The sequence below is a fragment of the Penicillium digitatum genome, chromosome 6 (genome assembly GCF_016767815.1).
Source record: "Penicillium digitatum chromosome 6, complete sequence".
Lineage (NCBI taxonomy): Eukaryota > Fungi > Ascomycota > Eurotiomycetes > Eurotiales > Aspergillaceae > Penicillium > Penicillium digitatum.
The window spans coordinates 2119450-2138823 of record NC_089389.1 but is presented as its reverse complement, the minus strand read 5'-3'; the positions used below and the strand labels follow the sequence as shown (position 1 = coordinate 2138823).

Below are 19374 nucleotides of genomic sequence, written 5' to 3'. Positions count from 1 at the left end.
AGAATTTTCCCTGAAGATCAACAAGGGCACACCGCTCACCCGTTGATCCTCCGCTCTTCTTTCACCTTTGCGGTTCACTGGATAGAGGACTTGATTGAAGCATCTTAAGGATATAGACTATCTGCTAGGTAACAATTGGGATAATTATTCTTTGTTCTAAGCTAATCTACATTGTTTTAATGTCATCATAGCTGCCTATGCCCCTCATCATTGTTTATCTTATCTCGCATACCCACGGCATTTATATAATTCGACCTAACCAGCTAGTTATAGACCTATGATATATATGTACACTCAAAGCGACCTCGGATAACATTTAGATAATCATTCTTTGTGTTTGATCGAGTTAAATTTAATTATGGATTTGTAGAAAGCAGCTGAAACAGAAAGTTAAGAAACAGATATAGGAAGCAATTGATCTCAAACTGGCAAATAGGAACTTCAAGAAAAAAAAAACACTAGCAACATCACATCATGACACATTGGCCATTCTGGCATTGTCCCAGATAGCTGGTATCTGCGCCTCCAGGACTAGCAAACTCCCCAGGCTTGCGCTTGATTCCCTCTATCTTGATGTCCTGTTCTCCTTCGGCATGCCACCATCGCAGGCGTTGTATCCTGACACCCTGAACGTCCTGGACGTCAATGTCCCACTTTCCACCGCTGACTGCAACCACGATGTTGCTCTCTGGGAAATGGAACTCAGGAAGATATATTTCGGTCGGGGCAGTCGCAGTGGTTGCCCCTTTGGCAGTCAGTGATAGAGTAAAAGCACAATTCTTGAGATCGAAAACGTGACTATCCAACTTTCCGCTCACATATGTTGGACTCGGACGAAGATATGCCTCTGCGGCGCGATAGCCTTGCTGCTCTCGCAAAGATGGCTGTGAGCGGTCACTGGAGATTGAAGGGGTTGACAAGGCACCCTTGAGATTACGGGGCCCAACATTTGGCTCTGCTCCGCTACTTTGGCTTTCGGAGTAGGCCGGGGAATGTGGATCAGGAGGTCGAGTGGTAGATCCCGCTGGTAGTTCCAGATCGTCGCGAGAATAGATAGACAAGTCCTCCCCGTTCCATTGGTCACCCCATTCGTGGTTGTTCTACGCTGCTTCAGTACAATTCATGTTTTGAGGAGCAAAGCTACCTACCTGTGTGACATATACCCATAGAGTAAAGCCATTGGAAGTACTCCCTTCTAATGCAAAATGATTTGCATCCATGGCGCTAGTTTGGCTACTATAGTCGCCTGTCTTGTATGCATTTTTGTCGTCCATGTCATAGGGGATTCCAATCTCCGTAAATACCACCGGATGACTACCCATGTATTTACGGCTTTCATCGCGGAGGAACTTGAGCTGATCACGCAAACAGTTGCGAATAGCGGTCTCGCCAACCTTAAGCGCAAAGGCAGGGGTGAGGTACTTGCCCCGGAGAACCCCAATAACATCCACATTGTAGAGTCGGTTCCTGCAGGAGTCAGTACTGCCGACAACTGGTTGAAAAACTTTGCCTAGGTAACAAAATCTCACCAATGTTTTGTCAAAAGCGTTAACCCATCATAGAAATGTACCGCATGAACCATGTTGGGGTCATCGTCTGCAGTGCCTTTGACATCTGGCGGTATCTCCATCACAGGTGGCTGGCAAAACATTATTGCATCAGACCAGATTCCTCGAATGGCATTTTTGTATGCTCGGTAATGATCCAAGAAATAAGAGTTGGTAAATTTCTCATAGTCAAGTGGCTCGCCTGTTTGAGGGTTCTTTGAAAAGTAACCCCTTTGTAGAAGGGTATCTGTAGACGGATCCCAAACTCCATGCTGAGCCCAGATGCACTCTCCAAGTCTCCATCCAGGATCACGTTGCCAGCCATATTTGGTGTCATCGTGGTCAGCTGGCAACCAAGCTATCTCACCTGCCGGATCCACCAGGTTTGTACCAGTCTTGTAAGGTCCGAAGTTTCCAAACGCCCATGTTGTCTGCTCGCAGGCCTTGCCTGAGCCAGTGAGCATTGCTTGGAATGCTGTCGGTGAAGTACCAAGTTGAAGTTGCTGCTCCGGCGGAATAACCGAAATGTCTTGCACACCAATTATGCCGCGATGAGGCTCATTCATGCTCTCCCAGCCAATGATAACTTCGCCATCAAGATCACCCACTTCATGGATTCTCCGTGCTAAAAATGCACATGCGTCAATAAAGTGGTTCTGGAGATAATCTTGAATGTTCAATCCATCAATGACTGCCTTGGGAGCAAAGTCCCGTCCAGCCCAAAACAAAGTAAACATGGTTTGACAAACCAGTCTAGTGTAATTTGTGCTCCAAATCATCTTGGGAAACTCCGCGGGGATATCGTATGTGTTCTGAACTAAGGCGGCTTCCGTTTTTTTGAAGGTTTTTGGGTTTAGTCCCGCTGCATAGAGCGTCCACATCGGCGCCCCAGAGCCCCCGGAGAATCTAGACCACTAAGAAGGGGCTAATTAGCACGAGGTTTGTGAGTTCTTTGCCTGGGTTATCACATATACTAACCACATCCTGATGTGGATCCATAAAGACCCAGAAGTCGTATTGTTTGGCTATACGGAGGACCTTTATGGTGAATTCAATCCACTCATGGTCGTAAATCCCCGGTCCAGCATGCTCAATGGCTTCCCATGTAAAGATGTACCTGATAGTGTTGTAACCCCATTTTCGAAGCCGCTTGAAATGAACATGAGCATCTTCCAGTGGAAAAGGTCGTCCAACAAATGAGATATTGTCTGCATCAAAGAACTTCTCGGCGATGTATGTGGGGATGTCGGGTGTCTTTGGGTATTTCGCATCAGCGGCAACGTTAATCCCCCTAAGTGTAATCTCCCGATTGTGAGGGTCTCGAAAAGACTGTCCCTCAACTTTTAGACGCAGAGGGGCCATTGTTGCCCTAGTGCTACCGAAGCTCCGGTTGGATGAGGTCGTGGTTCGCGCGGGATGTTCAAGGGTGGACAAGTCAAGAAACGAAGTATACAAAGTTCACAGCCCGTGGAAAGTAGGTATCTAGAAACAGGCAACGAATTTCCGATTCAAATATTGAAATAGCTTGCGAACGAGGCTTGGAATCCTCTTTACGAAGGCCACAAGTGCCGAGCTCCCCGATATCCTCGTTCAAATCGCTAGAACACGTGATTCTGACTACTTTCAGAAACCTCGCAGAAGATCTGGACCCCCTTAAGTTGTTCTCTGTCCTTAGCACACCTGCTGTGCGATTTCCAAGATGATCCTTTCCTTCAATTTGCCAATTTCGACATTCAAGCTAACAGCGAGTTCACTGCTAGCTCGAGGATCCGTGAGTGTCCACCTTCGATAACGATAAGAAGTGACGTATCGCGAGCTAGCCGACCGCTCTGCTCCACCAAGACAGTTTCTCCCCGCTGCCTCTGCACAACGGGAACAATGTCGAGCAAAGCGGCATTGAAAGCCGTGCGAGCAGCTTTGGAATCGAAAGATTACCAAGCCGCTGCTGAAAAAGCCAAGGAGATTGTCAAGAATGAGTCCACAAATTACCATGCGTATGACAATTTCTGATTTTGTATGGGACATGGCTGACTCGTTGTTTTTTTTTTAGGAATGTCTTTCTCGGCCTCGCCAGCGATCGATTGAATAGGAACAATGACGCTGAGAATGCCTATTCTGCTGCGACCGATATCAATCCCAACGATAAAACTGCGTGGCAGGGCTTGATCTCTCTGTACGAGAAGCAGGGTGGCTGTAACCACGATGGTTATCATAAGGCAGTCATTGCTCTTGGAAAGATATTTGCCGACAAGTATGCTTTGGTTCCTTTGTAATTTTCGTGTGCAAAGAACATAGTGCTGATGACTTTTAGCGACGAGAAGGAACGCTGCCAAGATCTGATTAACAAATACACCAAGACGATGAAGAATAAGGGGACCTCGGCTCAACACAAGCATGCATTGGAGCTCCAGATACCGGGTTCACCTCTGTACGACTTCCTTGAGGGCCGGTTGCCTCGTCCATCCCAAACATACCAGCGATTGATTGAAATCACCGAGCGCCAGGAAAGAGAATTTATCAATCGTGAGATTGGAGAGCGCCGAACGCGTCTTGGTGCTCGTATCGAACAAGTAACCCAGGAAGTTCGCCGGGAAGCTGCCAACAAGAGTCGTTTGGATCAATTTTACCAAGGAATGATTGATTGGACCAACGATGATACGGTACGCCGCCAATACGAGGAAAAATTATTTCAGCGTGCATATGAAGAGCTCGGAGTTCTGCCTGACGCCGAGAAGGAGGCGAAGAGAGCGGCAGTTTTTAAGGCTGCACACGACATGGTGATCATCAAACATCCGTTCGAGCCCGCGTGGAAGGTTTTCCTGGGATGGCTGGATGTCCAGGAACTTTCCCAGTACGATGTGGGGCATTTGCGCGAGTACATTGAGTTCTTCCCAGAATCTGGTCTCTCCCAGGTTCTCAAAGGATTCTTGTTGAGCGAACTATCGCCATTTCCCCATGACCCCTCGGACGAAACTAACGGCAAGGATAGTAATGATAGCAAGGAAACTTCAGCTACTCAGCCCGATAACGAAATTGATGACGCTAAAGCTACTCCTCAAGACCCTCTCGTCCTCATGGTCGAGGGCTTAGATTCCGCTCGAGATTCAATTCTTGCCCACCGCATCATGGCAGATGTCTACCTCTCTTTCGAAGAGTATGAGAGCGTGGTCAATGTTGCTCGCAAGGGGTTGCTGTACATTGAAAATTTGGTAAGATACAGTGGGATCAAGATCCCCAACACTGTTGATGCCCTGAAAAACGCACTTGCCAATGCCATGATCCATTACCAATCCCCGCGGCATCACACGGATGCGAAAAGAATATTTGAGGGTATCCTCGAACGGAACCCAACCTCCTCCAATTGTCTACTCGGGATCGGTTTGATTTTAAAGGAGGATCAGGACTATGCAGAAGCTGTCAACTTCCTGCGGCGATCCCTTGAACGCGATTCTGCTAACCTTAAGATTCGTGGAGAGCTTGCTTGGTGTGAGGCATTGAGCGGCGATCTTGAAGGTGGCTTAAAGAGTCTTCAAGCTACGCTTGAGGACTTGAAAGAAGCTCAACCGGACAACAGAGAGTTCAAATCTGAGCTTTTTTACCGCATTGGTTACTGCCAGTGGGAGCTTGATCCGTCCCCAGCTGCGCGCAAAGATCGCAGTGGTGCTTATGCTAGTCTCTTTGCTTCCATCCAGGCGAATATGAACTTCGCTCCAGCATACACGATCCTTGGTTTCTACTACGCAGACTACAAGAAGGATAAGGTCAGAGCTCGTAGATGCTTCCACAAAGCATTTGAATTGTCGACCTCTGAGATTGAAGCTGCAGAGCGTCTTGCCAAGGGCTTTGCCGACTCGAAGGAATGGGACCTTGTCGAAGCAATTGCGCAGCGGGTGGTTGACTCCGGCAAGGCCAGGCCTTCCCCTGGGTCAAAGCGCCGAGGGTTCAGCTGGCCATATGCGGCACTGGGGTCAGTTCAAGTTAACAAACAGCAATACAGCAAAAGTGTTGTGTCCTTCCAAGCGGCGCTTCGACTCGCTCCAACAGATTACCACTCTTGGGTCGGTCTTGCCGAAAGCTATCACCACTCTGGTCGATACAACGCCGCCACCAGGGCCTTTGAGCAAGCGAAATCATTGGAGCCAGAGCTTTCAGCAAAAGACAAGGAACATGTATGGTTCGCAAGGTACATGCTGGCAAACGTCAGGCGCGAGCTTGGCCAGTACGACGACGCCATCGCTGCCTACGAAGATGTCCTGAGATCCCGGCCTGATGATATTGGTGTGACTCTTGCACTTTTGCAGACCCTGACTGAGAGTTCGGCGAAGAGCCTTGGTCTGGGTCTCTTCAATGATGCGGCAGAGCTCGCATACCAAGCTATTTCGGTGGCCAGCTCGCTGGTGCAGATCAAAAGCAACATCTTTAACTTGTGGAAGGCTGTAGGCGATGCCTTCTCCAATTTTTCATACATGAAGGCCAAGGCTGGAAAGCTACCTGCTTCCAGCTGCAAGGCTTTGCTGGCAGTCGATCTCGATCCTATGGCCCTTGATGTCATGACCGATATTGATGGTGTTGGAACTGATTGGCTTGCAGCCAATGAAAGTGAAGAGTTGATTCCATCTGAGCTCTACGTTCGCCTGTCAATAATTGCTTTTAAGCGTGCACTCCACGTTTCCGTGCATGATGCCCATTCTCAAGCAGTTGCCTGGTACAACCTTGGCTGGGCTGAATATTTAACCCATCGCACTGTGCATCCAGACACGACCAAGAAAGGTAAGAAGTCTCGCAAGTTCATCAAAGCAGCCATGCGGTGTTTCAAGAGAGCGATTGAATTGGAGGCCGGCAATGCTGATTTCTGGAACTCATTGGGTATTGTCACCGCAAACATGAGTCCCAAAGTCTCTCAGCATGCCTTTGTACGAAGCTTGCATCTAAATGAACGCAACGCACAAGTCTGGACAAACCTTGGAGCACTCTACCTCCTCCACGGAAAAGGCTACCAAGCATACAAGACCTTCTTGCGGGCACAGGCCACCGACCCAGACTATTCACTGGCTTGGGTCGGCCAAGGCTTCGTTTCACTCGATACTCGCCAGACACAGGAGGCGAGGGGTTATTTCGAGCATGCGTTTGATATCTCAAATTCGTCCGATATTCTCACTAAGCGCCAATTCAGCCTGGCCCACTTTGACCATCTTAATGAGGCCTCCTCCTCTAACGTCTCCGAACTCATTCAACCATTTTTTGCATTGCACCAACTCTGCATCCAGGATCCGTCAAACTTGCCGTTTGTGCACCTTTCCGCCCTGTTGGCAGAGAGAATGGGCGAGACCGCGGATGCCGAGTCTAGCCTGCAGGTTGTCTGTTTAGGCATGGAAGACGAGTTCGAAAAGACCGAGTCACCAGCTTCCCTTTCGAGGTATGCCCAAGCAAACGCAGATATGGCTCGTGTCCTGCTTGCACGCCATTCTTATGAAGAAGCCGCAGAGAAGGCTGAGCTCGCACTCACACTCTCTGGGGAGGAAGACGCGGAGAATTTTGACCCCGAAGCCTGCAAGAAGCTTCGTCTATCTGCGCATCTGACTGCCGGTCTAGCATTTTACAATCTGAAGTCGATGGACCAAGCCATTGACATGTTCCGCGACGCTCTTGAAGAAGCACAGAATGCTCCAGATGTCGTCTGTCTTCTTGCCCAGGTCCTGTGGGCCAAGGGTGGCGAGGAAAACCGGTCTGTTGCTCGCGAGCAACTGCTCGACTGTGTGATGAATCACTCCAGTCACATCGGAGCAGTCACTCTTTTGGGTGCCATCGCTCTCCTCGATGCGGACCGGGATGCCATTGAAGCAGTTGAATCAGACCTTAACAGCATGATATCGCGTAATGACATCGATCTTCACGACAGAGCTAAAATCATCAAACTTTTGAATGCCATCTCAGCAATGGGACTTAACGACAATGCAACCGTCCCCGAAAGCATCAGGCGCATTGGCGATGCCACTGCTGCCGTGATGCTCACACCCGGCCAATCTGCTGGGTGGATGGAGTTGTCGGCAGCGTCGCGAAATCCATACCCAGCCGCTATGGCTATCAACCGCGCTCTACAGAGCGTGCCTCCTTACAGTAATCTCGGAGCTGAGGATCTCAGCGAAGCCTACGCGCAAACTGGCAAGGTTGGTGACACCTTCCGAGCGATCATGATTGCCCCGTGGAAAAGTTCTGGATGGGAGCAACTGAGCCACATTGTACCTATACGGAACATGTGGACGCGCTGCACTGGCCAAAAATCGGAGGAAATGGATGACGAGAAACCTCTCCTGCCATGGAAGCGCAGTACAGGCCATGGACCGGAGTAACTGGACGGTGGAGTGACTAGTCTGCTACCCTGCCACACATGTGCCGTACAGTGCGAGGGCTGGGTGAATTTGAAGCACAGTGTTTCTAACTTTTCAACTGCACATCAGTCTTTAGCGAATGAACATCACAATATCATACTCGACACAAGAAACGTATACAAAATCGAGTAAGAAAAGTGCAAATCCCATACCCAATCAAGAAGTCCGTAGCAAAAGAAGCCCCTTGTTCAGCTGCTTGAGCGAAAGATGACTTGTCTCTTCTCATTCTCCCTCGATACCTGCAGTCTTCTCCAGTAATCTAGCCTTCCTGCCCTCTCTCCACGGTTTATCCCAAGCCTCAATCTTACCCCCGAGCAGAGTAACAGATCCCGGACAAAGCAGCACCATACCTCTCGCAACAGACGGATTACGGAGCAAGATCTTTGCCCCAATAGCAAGCTTCTCTAACGCTATTCCATCTATCCGCTGCATTTCAACACCCAAAACCGTAGTTCCTGCTGCATCCTGAAGAATCAGGCGGTGCGGGCCATACCCACTGTTCCCGGACGCACTCGCAGCACCATTCGCAGGATTGTTATTTGCACGATTGTTCTCCGATGCCTCGGGGTCCTCGCCTACAGCTATTGTGCGTACGATCTCACGGCCGCGGATTGCCTCGCCGCGCTCAACGCGTTCAATTGCTTCGATCTGGCTCCATAGACTTGTGCCGATATCTTCGATGTCGAGCACTTGCACGGGGATCGAGCCTTGAAGGCGTCGCTCTTGCACTGTCGGGTCGTGGATGTCGACTGGTAGTACGCATGATCTGTGTTTGGAGAGTGATTCTTTGATATCAGAGGCGAGGATACGGAATATCGCCGTCTTTGCGAGGGCAGAGGGGGGAGTGTTGCGTTGTGCTGTGCTGGATGATAGGAAGGCACTGAGCCAGGTTTGGGCGACTGAGAGGGATTTCGTGCTCAAGATCTGAGCTGCAATCTGATCCGGGCTAGTCATGACGCCTTGGACTCCCTCAAGATCACATTGGCGCGTGTGGTAAATCAAAGGAAAGCATCAAAGTTGGGGAAGCTCTCAGCGTGAAAACAAAAAGCACAGACCACCGCTTAAAGCACTTGATCTGGCCCGAATGTCCCACCTCCGACTACTCCGACACATCTCCCCACAACACACTGCAATGTCGGCAATATCATCTCCACGTCCCTCCATTACTTCCTCCCGAGCCCATTCACCGGGTCCAGCCTCCTCCCGCCCATCACTCGATGTCTTGAACACCAGCGCCAGCGGGGGCCTCAGCGCTGCATCTACCCCATCCACCGGACGAGCTCTCTCCCCCTCACTCCATCTCCGACGTAATCGCAGCGCCCTCCGAGACTACTACAACCTTAAACCGCCCGGCGCAGATACGAATGCTTCCCGGGACGCATCTCGCTCCCGGAGTGTGCCGCGGAACACAGATGCAGGAGACACCTCCGACCCAACCGCTCTAGGGTCAGGGACGGAGCTCGATAGTCCAGACTTCGACCCACGACGGTATGTCGAGCATCTATTGTCATCTTCGTCACTGTCTACGGTACTCAAGGCCGAGAACACGTTGGTTGGAGATATCCGCACTCTCGACGGAGAGCGGAAGGCGCTGGTCTACGATAACTACTCGAAGTTGATTCGCGCTGTGGAGACAATTGGTAAAATGCGGCGCAGTATGGATGATCGCGGTGCACCTTTGACTATGACGAAAACGCTAGGTCCGGCTATTGATTTTGTTGCTGATACTGCTGGTGGGCTCATCAAGGAAGGTGAGGAGCAGCGGCGGCGAATGAAAGAAGCGAAGCTGGCAGACGGGGCCTCAAATCAGAAGAGGGAGAAGGATACTGTCCGGTGGGTTCTTGCCGCACCGCAGAGATTGGAGAAGCTTGTGGTAGAGAAAAAACAGGAGGACGCGGAGAAGGACTGGAAAGAGATCCAGCAATTACTCGACGCTTGGGGTAATGTTAAGGGGGTTTCTGAGATTCGAGAAGCGTGTGAGAACGTCATGAACCGGGAAAGCCATGATGACTGAACACCTCCTGATGCGCTCTTTTCTTCGGCCAGATTTCATCGCTGGGAGCTCCCCGTCGAAGTCAACTGCCACTTCTGACTGGAGCGACAGTTGCAGCCATGAATGAGCCGGCTCATTTATGGAAACAAACCGTTGCTGCGCTAAGAAATTATCAATCGGTACCTGCCTCCAGCCCTGGTCCCGAAGAAGCACCCTCGACGATACTACCACTACCCCCCGGCCTCTGGGAATGCCTTGGGCACATAGGCCACCCTGCCACCACTATCCGGATCCATATCAAATATCATAAACATGTAGATAACTGCGTTCAGAGATACCCACTACAGCAGAACATTAATAGTCAATCATATTCTCATCAATCATAAACAAACCCCACCAGGCCATGACTCTACTACCTACTTCCCCTCAAGCAGCTCCCGACTCGAATACATGCTCGCCTTAAGTCCATATTCATTCTTAGAGTTAATCCCCAGATGATTAAACGCATCAGACTTGTAGTAAACAGATCGGGGCCCCTTCCCAACAAGCCCAAAGTCAACTAACTTACTCACCACCCGCTTCACATCCTCAACATCCCCAAAATCTTCCGTATAGACACAAATCAACCGACTCTTCCCACACCCACCATCAGTAGCAGCTTTCGCCGCATCCCCAAGCTCCCCCTTCTCCATTGCCCTCACAACCGTCCCCCAGACCTCATCAACCCGATCATGACTCGGGAAAAGCATCCACTTGCCATGCGTAACACCAGTCTCCCTCGCCAGATCCAGAATGTTCTTCTCAAGCTCCTTTCGCATCGGATTCAATTTCCGCGTCAAAGCCGTCGTAGTCTTCGCACCAGACTTATCATGCGCCTCGCGCAGGGTCGCACTCTCATTCTCGTACTCCTGGAGAAGCTCCCCGCCTTTCCGAAGCAGAGTGGGAACATCCCCATCTTCACTCTGCTTGTACGGCACATGTGGATTGTACATCCAAATCCAGGGGCCTACATCCGTGGTTTCTGTTGTCGAGGGCGGAAGACGCGATAGAAAGCGAGCTATGGGCTCGGTCTTCCCGCGCTGACTGCGTGGCATGGTGCCTGGTTCTGGGGATGCATCATCCATGGAAATGTCTGATGATGCGATCTTTGCGCGTGTCGGCGGCGCGCACAGATGCGGCTGTATGGTTGATAGCAGCTTCTGGTGGGGTTCTACCCAGAATGGCTCTGGGTCGTAGGACGAGACTTGTGCTTCCAGTTGGGTCTTTTCATCCTCGTCGCCTGATATGGGTCAGCCGAGTTATGGGGGCGCGGAGGGCGAGATATGGTTTACCGTAGAAGCTTGACTCATCGGAGAAGATTTCGTCAGCTTTTGTGGGTGATGCCATGGTTTAGGTGGTGGTGAATGATGATTTGATGCTCTGGTGCTTCTTGTTGAGATGTAGTTGGAGATGCGGAGGAAGTAGTGAAGTAGAGGTGGGTGCAATTAACCCGCATTTTAATTTCCCGACTGCACCACCCATCTTTGAAGATCTCAGCGAAATGGAGATGTTTATGAAAAATCAATGTGCTGGTTCTTTCAGCCCACCAACCCTGTTCTACAGGCTTCGGTCGTTGCTACAACATCACAATTATGCAGTGGCTATTCATACTCTCTGAAATCATTCTAACTTCAACTTGTTCACCCTTCTCTCCTGTTTATTGGTCTTGGTTTATTCGGCACCAGTAACACCTGGCCACACCTGGTCTATGAACTTGACCAAGTCTGCTTTCAACTCATCAGGTTGCTCGAGTGCCGCAAAATGACCACCCTGTAGCAAACCAGCGTTATTTTTATGTGTTGACACTCAATTGAACGCAGAATTTCATACCTTCGGGTGCTGCTCCCAGAATACCAAGTCTCCAGTGGTTTCAATCCACGAGCGCGGCAGCGGAGCAAGCTCCTTAGGGAAAGAAGAATATCCAAATGGCTTGTGGATATACCAACGGGGGTCGTTAGGAACCGGAATCGGTGGCGCAGGATAGTTCTACTCTTTCCTATCAGAGACCTTCTCGTGGAAGTCAAAAATCGATGGGCGAAGCCCACCTGCCTGTAAGCATAGATTGCTCGAGGGAACGTTTCCGTAAGCCAGTAAAGGGTGACAGATTCCAAAATGTCTTCTGGGGCAAGCGGATCATCGACCCATTCCAGGTATTTCTCTCCAATCCTGAAGGGGTTAGTTTTGTAGTTCCTGTCAATTGCGCTTTGATTGCCGCAACTAACCATGCTAGTAGAGCCATGGGGTTCGATGACAAAACATGCCCGATGGTGCTGGGTCGAGTGCCATGCTCAGCCGCATAGCCTGAGCCCAGAGCCATAAAGTTCGTCATCCTCTCGATGCCTTTTATCTCAGAGGTATTCAGGTGGTCGTCTGTCATGCCGTCCGGCTTTCTCATGAAAACCACATTGACTATCTTGAATTGGCATTCTGGTTAATGAACGACCTTTATAAAGGAATCACTCACCGTGCACAGCTATACCACAACTTGTTAGAACATTCTCATTCCAGACAGTCGGAATAGCGTGAGCGTTCCATACCTTTGCAGCTCTCATGATCCACGCCCAAGTGTATTGCAATTCGACTGCCAATATCACCTCCCTGGACAACGTACCCGCTCCTAAAGCCGAGCTCTATCATTAGTTGATCTAACACACGGGCAACGTCGCCTGTTCCAAAATTTCTATCCAAGGGAGGCCCAGAAGAGAACGTAAAACCTGGCAATGAAGGTACAATCAAATGGTAAGGCAAGGTTTCCGGTGTGTACTCCTCTCGGAACTTTTGCAGCATAGGCAAGAACTCGAGGAAGCTGCCTTTAACATGATACATCAGTCTCCATGAATTCATTGTACGCACGTTATGGGATCAGGGGGTAAGACATAGACCTACCAGGCCATCCATGCAACAACAAGACAGGAATAGCATTCTTCTTTTCTGAAAATAACCCTACAAAATGAATTGTAAGACTTTCGATCACCGTCGTGTACTGAGGGAAACTATTGATCCGATTTTCCGAGGATTTCCTATTGTCACCTTTCAGTCCTGTGTCCCATATCACGCATTGTGGTACATATACACGATGCGCTGTGGTGTCATTACCAGTGATAAGACCTCAGCCACTGGTCCCGCATGGTCACTAGCCAGTCTGTAGTGACACCATAGCGACGGTCTCTTTGGGAATTTTCGTAGGTGGACGGTGCCAATTTGGCAACCTTAATCAACGTCTCCAGCTCGACCAGTTGGGCTTTGGGGATGACGGCCTTGAAGGGTGTCAGGGAGGCTGTCGCCGCAGAGGGCGGGGTACTGAAGAGCAGCGACATTGCGATGTAACTAGCCCTGATAGTTTTCCTGGATGCTGTGAATGGCATTGAAAACACTTGCAGGAATCTGCGATTAGGCAACCATCATGTGCGGGGTTCCCACGGAAACATCAAGGCAGCCTCGGATGCTTACAAACTCTTGTTCTGGGTTTGGACATTGGTTGAAGCTGAAGGGAGAATTTGTATTAGGCCTTCATCAAACATCTAATCTACACATGTTTGGTACCCGTTTTTCCTTCTACTATAGATGGGTGCAGAATTGTGTCCTTGAAGTGGTTTTTCAACACCAAGGAGAGCAATCCAGTTCGAAATTCTATCTCAGAAAGACATCTGTTTCCATTACAAAGCCCTAGCCATCATGACCAATGTACGCCTTTGATAGTTGTTCGCGAACCCACTATACCCTTGTCAGTCATCGTGCCGGTATCAGAGCCATTCTGCTCTTACCTCGCCTGCTTTGAAGGGCTCTTTACAAGCAGGTCTATCGTCTGAGATATGATTTGGCAGAACTGATACTGTGGTATCATAGTCAACTCCGAAGAAGAAAGGAATGGAATAACGTTCTTGTCCGGTCAAGTTCGTGACACGATGAACAGTCGACTTGAACTTTTGATTCGTCCTAAATCAGTCAGCACGTATTCTCTTGAATCAGTGTGCTAATCTCACCAAATCGACAGACAATCTGCAATGTTGACGACCAATGTCCCCGGCAATGATGGTGCCAATATCCACTCGCCGCTGCGACTCATGAGCTGCAGGCCCGGCACACTGCCCTGGGAGAGAATAGTGAAACATTCGAAATCCTGATATTGGATGAGAAAATCAGAATTTCAGTATATTTGCCAAAAAGTTCAGTCAACTGCGTACCGTATGAGCCCCAAGCCCTTCACGAACCTCTTCCTTTAACGGCTGAGGTGGGTAATGCATCATCCTCGAAGTGACACCTGGGTTCTGAGTCATGGAATCAAAATACTCCTCTGGCAAACCCAAAGCCAGAGCGAACATTCTCATCAGCTTTCGACAGAGCTCTAGCATCATGGCACAATATTCGATGTAGGTCTCTGTGAAATTTGGAAGGATTTCTTGGCCAGGCCATTGATTATCTCCGTACAAATCATACGGATCAAGAGGAAGCGGATCATCCTTCAGCTTTTGAGGATCCATTGCAGTTTCGTATCCGATATCAAATGCTTCGGAAAGGGCACTGACTGCGTCTTCTTCGGCAATAGGAGCATCGTCTGTCCCTATGGATTTCTCACCACCAAGGGGACTGTAGCCGCGGAATTTCTGGTCAAGTCTTAGCATGTCCTGTTGACTGTTCAGGCTTCCAGGCGTACGGGGGAGTTTCCAATGTAGAACTTCATCTTTTGCTCCTCGGGGAGATCGAAGAGCCGCTTGGCGAAGCAGTGTATGCCATTGATTTTGTCCTCTGGAATCCCGTGGTTCTGAACAGGCAGCGTGAGCACACAACGATTCTCGGGAGTATGATCCGAACCAACCTACCTTGATGTAAAAGAAACCAACCTGAGTGCAAGCATCACAGAGTGATTGAGCAAGTTTCTGTCGCTCATTCACATTAGGACTATCCAAAGTTGAAAGATCGATAATCGGAAGGTGATTACAATCAGCGAGCTGCCAGTTCTCAGTCATTAATTCGGTCATTGCTGCGTGGCAGTTCTGAGAGGGATGGAGAACCTGCCGCTTTGTGGCTCGCGGGGTAGAACCCGTTATCTTCACCAACCATGAGTCTCCGATTGCTGTACAACTGCTGTGTCGATTATGATGGGAAGATTGATCTAGGCTCTCTTTGCTCCCTTTCTTTAGAATTAAAGCTTTTTCATTTCCTTTTATATCTCAAATATGCTATAACGCAAATATGGTTCAATCTTTTGAACGTACTCTCATCACGAAACACGATATCTGGGTCTCGTTTCAATGTATGGAATAGATCACCTAAGCCAATATCTTAAACTGGAGCTTCAGGAGCTTCGGATGAGGGCAAGGTATCCAACCAACGCCAGGAAAGCAAGGCCTGGACAAGACAGATTATAGCTACCCCAGGTCAGTCAAGTGGATGATACGTTGGATAGTATGACTCACCCAGTGCCACAGTCATGTAAAAGAAGCCAACCCATTCAAAGAGTGAGCCGGTCAACAGAGGCCCGAACATCATCCCGAGACTAAATCCTACTTCAGTCATGGAAAAGACTCGCAAATTGCTTCTGTTGGCCTCAAATAGATGCGCGTCTTTAGCTTCCATGTCCTTGACAACATCTATATTGAAAAAGAAAGCGAATTTCGTTAGCCGGGGATTGGATACCACAAAACAAAATGGAATTCCTCACAGGCCAGTTGCACGGCTCCTGCACCGCGCACAAGAGGTAGAATGCTACCCAACGCAATCAAACTGCTGGTAAAGATTGACTTGCCAGCGGTATCTTCTCGAGCCCATGGGAAGTGGGAGTCGCCGGGAATCCCTAGAATTAGGATTAAAGGGATCATCGCTAGCCAACCGAAAACGGTAGGTCCCCGTATTCCGATTCGATCACGAAGCCATCCAGATGGGCCGCTGAGAACGATATTCGGGACTTGGAGACAGAAGAACATCATGCTAACGAGTAAACTCTTCCAACCGAATGCTTGTCTTAGGTGAACAGGGAGAGTGTTGTTAATGCCCGACATGAGAGAGGAGACAACGACAACGTTGGCCAACGAAGTCAAAACACGTGGATCAGAGAGCATTATTCTGTAGTACTCATGCTTGAGGTCGTGCTTGGTCTCTTCTCCACAGTCATTCGACTCGATGGTAGACGATGTATCAGACAGCAGAGCAGTCAATTCCTCTGGGCTCCCGTCAGTGCCGAGCACTGACTTGCCCGCAGGTTTGCTCAAAGGGTTGATTTTCTTTGCTCCGAGGCCCGGCTCAATCATAACCAGGCGGGCAACTATATCCAAGACCAGTACTACCAATGGCAGTGACCAGGCGGCCCAGTAGCCAAATACCTGGAGAATTGCGCCACTCACAGTTGGTCCGCCGACCATTCCGGCAGTTACAAATGACATGGCCATCCCCATCGACTGCCCGAGGTGTTTCTTGTCCACATTATTTGCCAAAAGAGCAAATCCAACGACCCAAGTGGCGGTACCCGCCATGGATTGCAGGATGCGACCAGCGAAGAGCAGCCACACTGTTTATGATAGTTAGCTCCCAAGAGTTGTCTTCCAGGTCAGAGGTGCTCTTACCACTTGGGGCGAGAGCAATGAGAAGGGTTCCCAGAAAGCATCCTGCCAGAGCGATCAATAGTGGTTTCTTTTGGCTCGGCGTCTTCTCTGCAAGGTGAGCGACCATGGGAGCCGAGATTAGACCAATGAACCCATGGGTGGTGAGCAATGCTGTGGTGTATGTCTGAGTTTGGGATGGATCAAGATGGAGTCGTTCTTCAAGCATATAACTCAGGATCGGAGTAAGAAATCCGTAGAGAAATGTCTCTGGTGGATTTTTAGCATGACTCAGATGCGGAACAAGTGCTCGGGTGAATGACACAACCACCCACATACCTGTGAATAATGCCACCGTGATAGACGAAACAACCAGCCGTCGAGATGAGCGCCATTCATAGCCCCATGGCTTTGTATCCTCGTTCATTTTGATATCTTGAGTGCTGAACAAGAGAAGAACGAAAAAGTGGGGACCCAGAAGAAAATCGTCAAGTCGTCATTTCAGACGGTACAAATGAAATACCACTGGATTAAGCTAGCTTGTTGAGATCAACCAATTGTCCCTTTCTTTTCGGTAAGTTGACTTCCTCGCTCTAGTATCGGTGGGGTTTTATTCGCGAGTCAATTCAGATCGTCCTCGCATTTGAGCCGAACATTGTGATGGATGCCTTGCTTGCATCCTCCATGGATGTCCTCCGTATCAGGGAAATGAGGAAAAGCCACCGTGTGTGTCACACTTAGAGTTCACGCCCTTTGCTGTAGATCCTCAATCTTATGGACATGCACGCAAACCAGCCAGTTCATCCACGGAGTAGCCGCATGAACCCGTCGGCAACCGTCGGAGCTCCCGAGAAGTCTTTTGTGTCCAGTCCGACTATGGGTTCAATCGTAGGATCGGCACCGTTGGTGTGTCTGGACCCTTTGAGTCGGAAATGGTTAAACAGATGGAACATTTCACACGTTCAACTACGGCACCTGCCATGCCATGCTGTCAAACAAAAGTTCGAAGGGATAAGACATGGCGCAAGGGCATGCGTGAGACCAATCCCACTGCTACCAGTCCCACCAAGGAAGGTGGATGTCAGCTAATCTTTGCTCCGTATATGGTATAGTGTGGTGTGGTTTCAAATTCTGAAATTTGATGTTTACTTGCTCCGGAGCAACTCCACAAAATACAACCACTCGAATGTATAATATGTGTCGAATATTGAGGGTCCAAGACATGGTTGAAACCAGGACCGCCAAATGGTGGATCCCATCTTAACGTGCACATTGGGATTAGTCAGAGGTTCCAGTGAAATTGCTGTTAATTCAAGAGGTTATACATGCTGACCGTACCATGCCTACGGTATACATCTAGCTGTCTGTAAATACTACAATGTACAATGTAACAACATAGGCACGAAGTGTTGTGACTACCGTAGTGGTGTGCCATGTAAGGTTTAGCGTCATCAAGTCCCCTCTTTTGTGGTCATTTGAGCCCTCGAGCACATTTTGCGTTACTTTTCCTGGCACTGCTCCGTTACCGCTCAGGCTCTCACTTTGGTCATCTCACGTTGATTAGTAGGTCGATGATCAAACTTCCGCGCATCGAGGTACATTCATCCTACACTCTTTGTGGACAGTGGCCTGGGCCTAGCGGTGCTTCAAATCTGCCTGATGGAAATAAAGCCTGTCCGAGGGCTTTTGTCAATCTTGACGCATGGTGTCTTCACTAGGTCGACCCCAAGAATGGTCGATTTGGTAGGCTTCTTTGACAAACCAGACTAACTTGGCCCTGATTCGCATCAGCCCGTGGTGGTATAGAGACCCAATTTTGCGTGAACGCAAGATTCCTCGATGGTCGTCTCCATACTCTGGGACGATCTCTCATTCGCCTGGATTCCGTATGGCCAGGGCGCTAGCCCGCGTGTAAAGATCCATCACTCTCGACCTACACGGCTGTTTAATGTGGCCATTCGTATCCCGGAGATCTAGGCTCCCCCAGCCCTTACCATCGAGTACATCTGGTCCCCGAAATCGTCGTTGGCGTCATGACCGATTGGCACGGAGGAGAAAGCGAATGGGTAAGAAAATGCATTTAACCCTCTTAGCAACGACAACATAGAGGAGGAAGATGCGAAGAGAGCGTTTCGTTTAAAATTCTTAGCTATGGAAGGGTTGGCAGGCAGAGCTCAATGGACCCACACGGCGTAGATAATGCGCCGATACGTAGCCCCACACCACTAGTAATGATGTTAGATGGGCTAATCATCCTAATTTCTTAGCCAAATGAAGGATTCAGTGTAATCGGGTAGTTCTAAAACTTTACTGGTAGCGCACAAGCTTGGTTTATCACTAGCCTTGTATGCGAGCGTGCTAAAGAGATGCCACCGTTCTCAAGAGATTGTCAAATGTCCACGAAGATCTAATATAATTTTGAGAGGTATTGAGCTACCGAAGTTAATGTAAAGTGTAAGAGATTTCGCACTGCGATACCAATTTCCTTTGCTTATGAAACCAACCATCCATCGATAAAAGATCAAAGGATGAAGATTTTCTCGAGTTTTTCGTGGTGGCCTCTGCGTGGATTGTGCCAAAAATCGAGAAATCATTGCACAGTCTGTTGTAGCTCCGTAGAAAATCTGCCTTAGGAGATGCCTCCCCCATTTATACCTAGAGGACAGAAAAGGGAAAGACGCTGCAGATAGTTGCAACTGTAGCGAACTCGGAATTAGGGCTTTTTCTCAAACCTTAACCAACGGAGTGGATATACGGAGTCTCTGGAGAAGGAAGGGGCTATCTATAATCCCCAGTCATTCTCTTGTGCTTGCTGCTATGCTATTCTATTTATGCCATCGGTCGCATTCTCTGCTTTCCTTGCCTATGGT

The 19374-nt window shown here is 49.2% G+C and overlaps 8 protein-coding genes across 8 annotated transcripts; 2 read left to right on the top strand and 6 right to left on the bottom strand.

Annotated features, from left to right (window-relative positions):
* Window positions 1-467: 467 nt before the first annotated feature.
* Pdw03_5771 (Glycosyl hydrolase, putative) lies at window positions 468-2909 on the bottom strand (the record flags this gene model as incomplete). The annotated part of the gene is made up of 4 exons (XM_014682760.1): window positions 468-1100; window positions 1149-1467; window positions 1530-2461; window positions 2526-2909. 4 exons carry the CDS (start codon window positions 2907-2909, stop codon window positions 468-470), a joined length of 2268 nt encoding a protein of 755 aa, XP_014538246.1.
* Window positions 2910-3425: 516 nt separating this feature from the next.
* Window positions 3426-7897, top strand: Pdw03_5770 (Translation repressor/antiviral protein Ski3, putative; the record flags this gene model as incomplete). The annotated part of the gene is made up of 3 exons (XM_014682759.1): window positions 3426-3541; window positions 3598-3798; window positions 3859-7897. 3 exons carry the CDS (start codon window positions 3426-3428, stop codon window positions 7895-7897), a joined length of 4356 nt encoding a protein of 1451 aa, XP_014538245.1.
* Window positions 7898-7990: 93 nt separating this feature from the next.
* On the bottom strand, window positions 7991-8890 carry Pdw03_5769 (uncharacterized protein; the record flags this gene model as incomplete). The annotated part of the gene is made up of 3 exons (XM_014682758.2): window positions 7991-7994; window positions 8089-8128; window positions 8176-8890. The coding sequence occupies 3 exons, from the start codon at window positions 8888-8890 to the stop codon at window positions 7991-7993; spliced, it is 759 nt and encodes a 252-aa protein (XP_014538244.2).
* A 178-nt stretch (window positions 8891-9068) lies between these two features.
* Window positions 9069-9950, top strand: Pdw03_5768 (Vacuolar protein sorting-associated protein 51; the record flags this gene model as incomplete). The annotated part of the gene is made up of 1 exon (XM_014682757.1): window positions 9069-9950. One exon carries the CDS (start codon window positions 9069-9071, stop codon window positions 9948-9950), a length of 882 nt encoding a protein of 293 aa, XP_014538243.1.
* Window positions 9951-10345: 395 nt separating this feature from the next.
* Pdw03_5767 (Alpha/beta hydrolase fold-1) lies at window positions 10346-11315 on the bottom strand (the record flags this gene model as incomplete). The annotated part of the gene is made up of 2 exons (XM_014682756.1): window positions 10346-11208; window positions 11261-11315. The coding sequence occupies 2 exons, from the start codon at window positions 11313-11315 to the stop codon at window positions 10346-10348; spliced, it is 918 nt and encodes a 305-aa protein (XP_014538242.1).
* A 324-nt stretch (window positions 11316-11639) lies between these two features.
* On the bottom strand, window positions 11640-13285 carry Pdw03_5766 (Alpha/beta hydrolase fold-1; the record flags this gene model as incomplete). The annotated part of the gene is made up of 8 exons (XM_066101163.1): window positions 11640-11738; window positions 11799-11954; window positions 12014-12134; window positions 12191-12377; window positions 12433-12441; window positions 12506-12778; window positions 12855-12988; window positions 13065-13285. The coding sequence occupies 8 exons, from the start codon at window positions 13283-13285 to the stop codon at window positions 11640-11642; spliced, it is 1200 nt and encodes a 399-aa protein (XP_065958103.1).
* A 349-nt stretch (window positions 13286-13634) lies between these two features.
* Window positions 13635-14947, bottom strand: Pdw03_5765 (Oxoglutarate/iron-dependent dioxygenase; the record flags this gene model as incomplete). The annotated part of the gene is made up of 6 exons (XM_014682754.1): window positions 13635-13682; window positions 13733-13904; window positions 13952-14088; window positions 14153-14572; window positions 14623-14730; window positions 14789-14947. 6 exons carry the CDS (start codon window positions 14945-14947, stop codon window positions 13635-13637), a joined length of 1044 nt encoding a protein of 347 aa, XP_014538240.1.
* Window positions 14948-15251: 304 nt separating this feature from the next.
* Pdw03_5764 (Siderophore transporter, RhtX/FptX family) lies at window positions 15252-16931 on the bottom strand (the record flags this gene model as incomplete). Its single annotated transcript, XM_014682753.2, has 5 exons — window positions 15252-15337; window positions 15386-15559; window positions 15631-16473; window positions 16529-16774; window positions 16844-16931. The coding sequence occupies 5 exons, from the start codon at window positions 16929-16931 to the stop codon at window positions 15252-15254; spliced, it is 1437 nt and encodes a 478-aa protein (XP_014538239.2).
* Between the last annotated feature and the right edge of the window lie 2443 nt (window positions 16932-19374).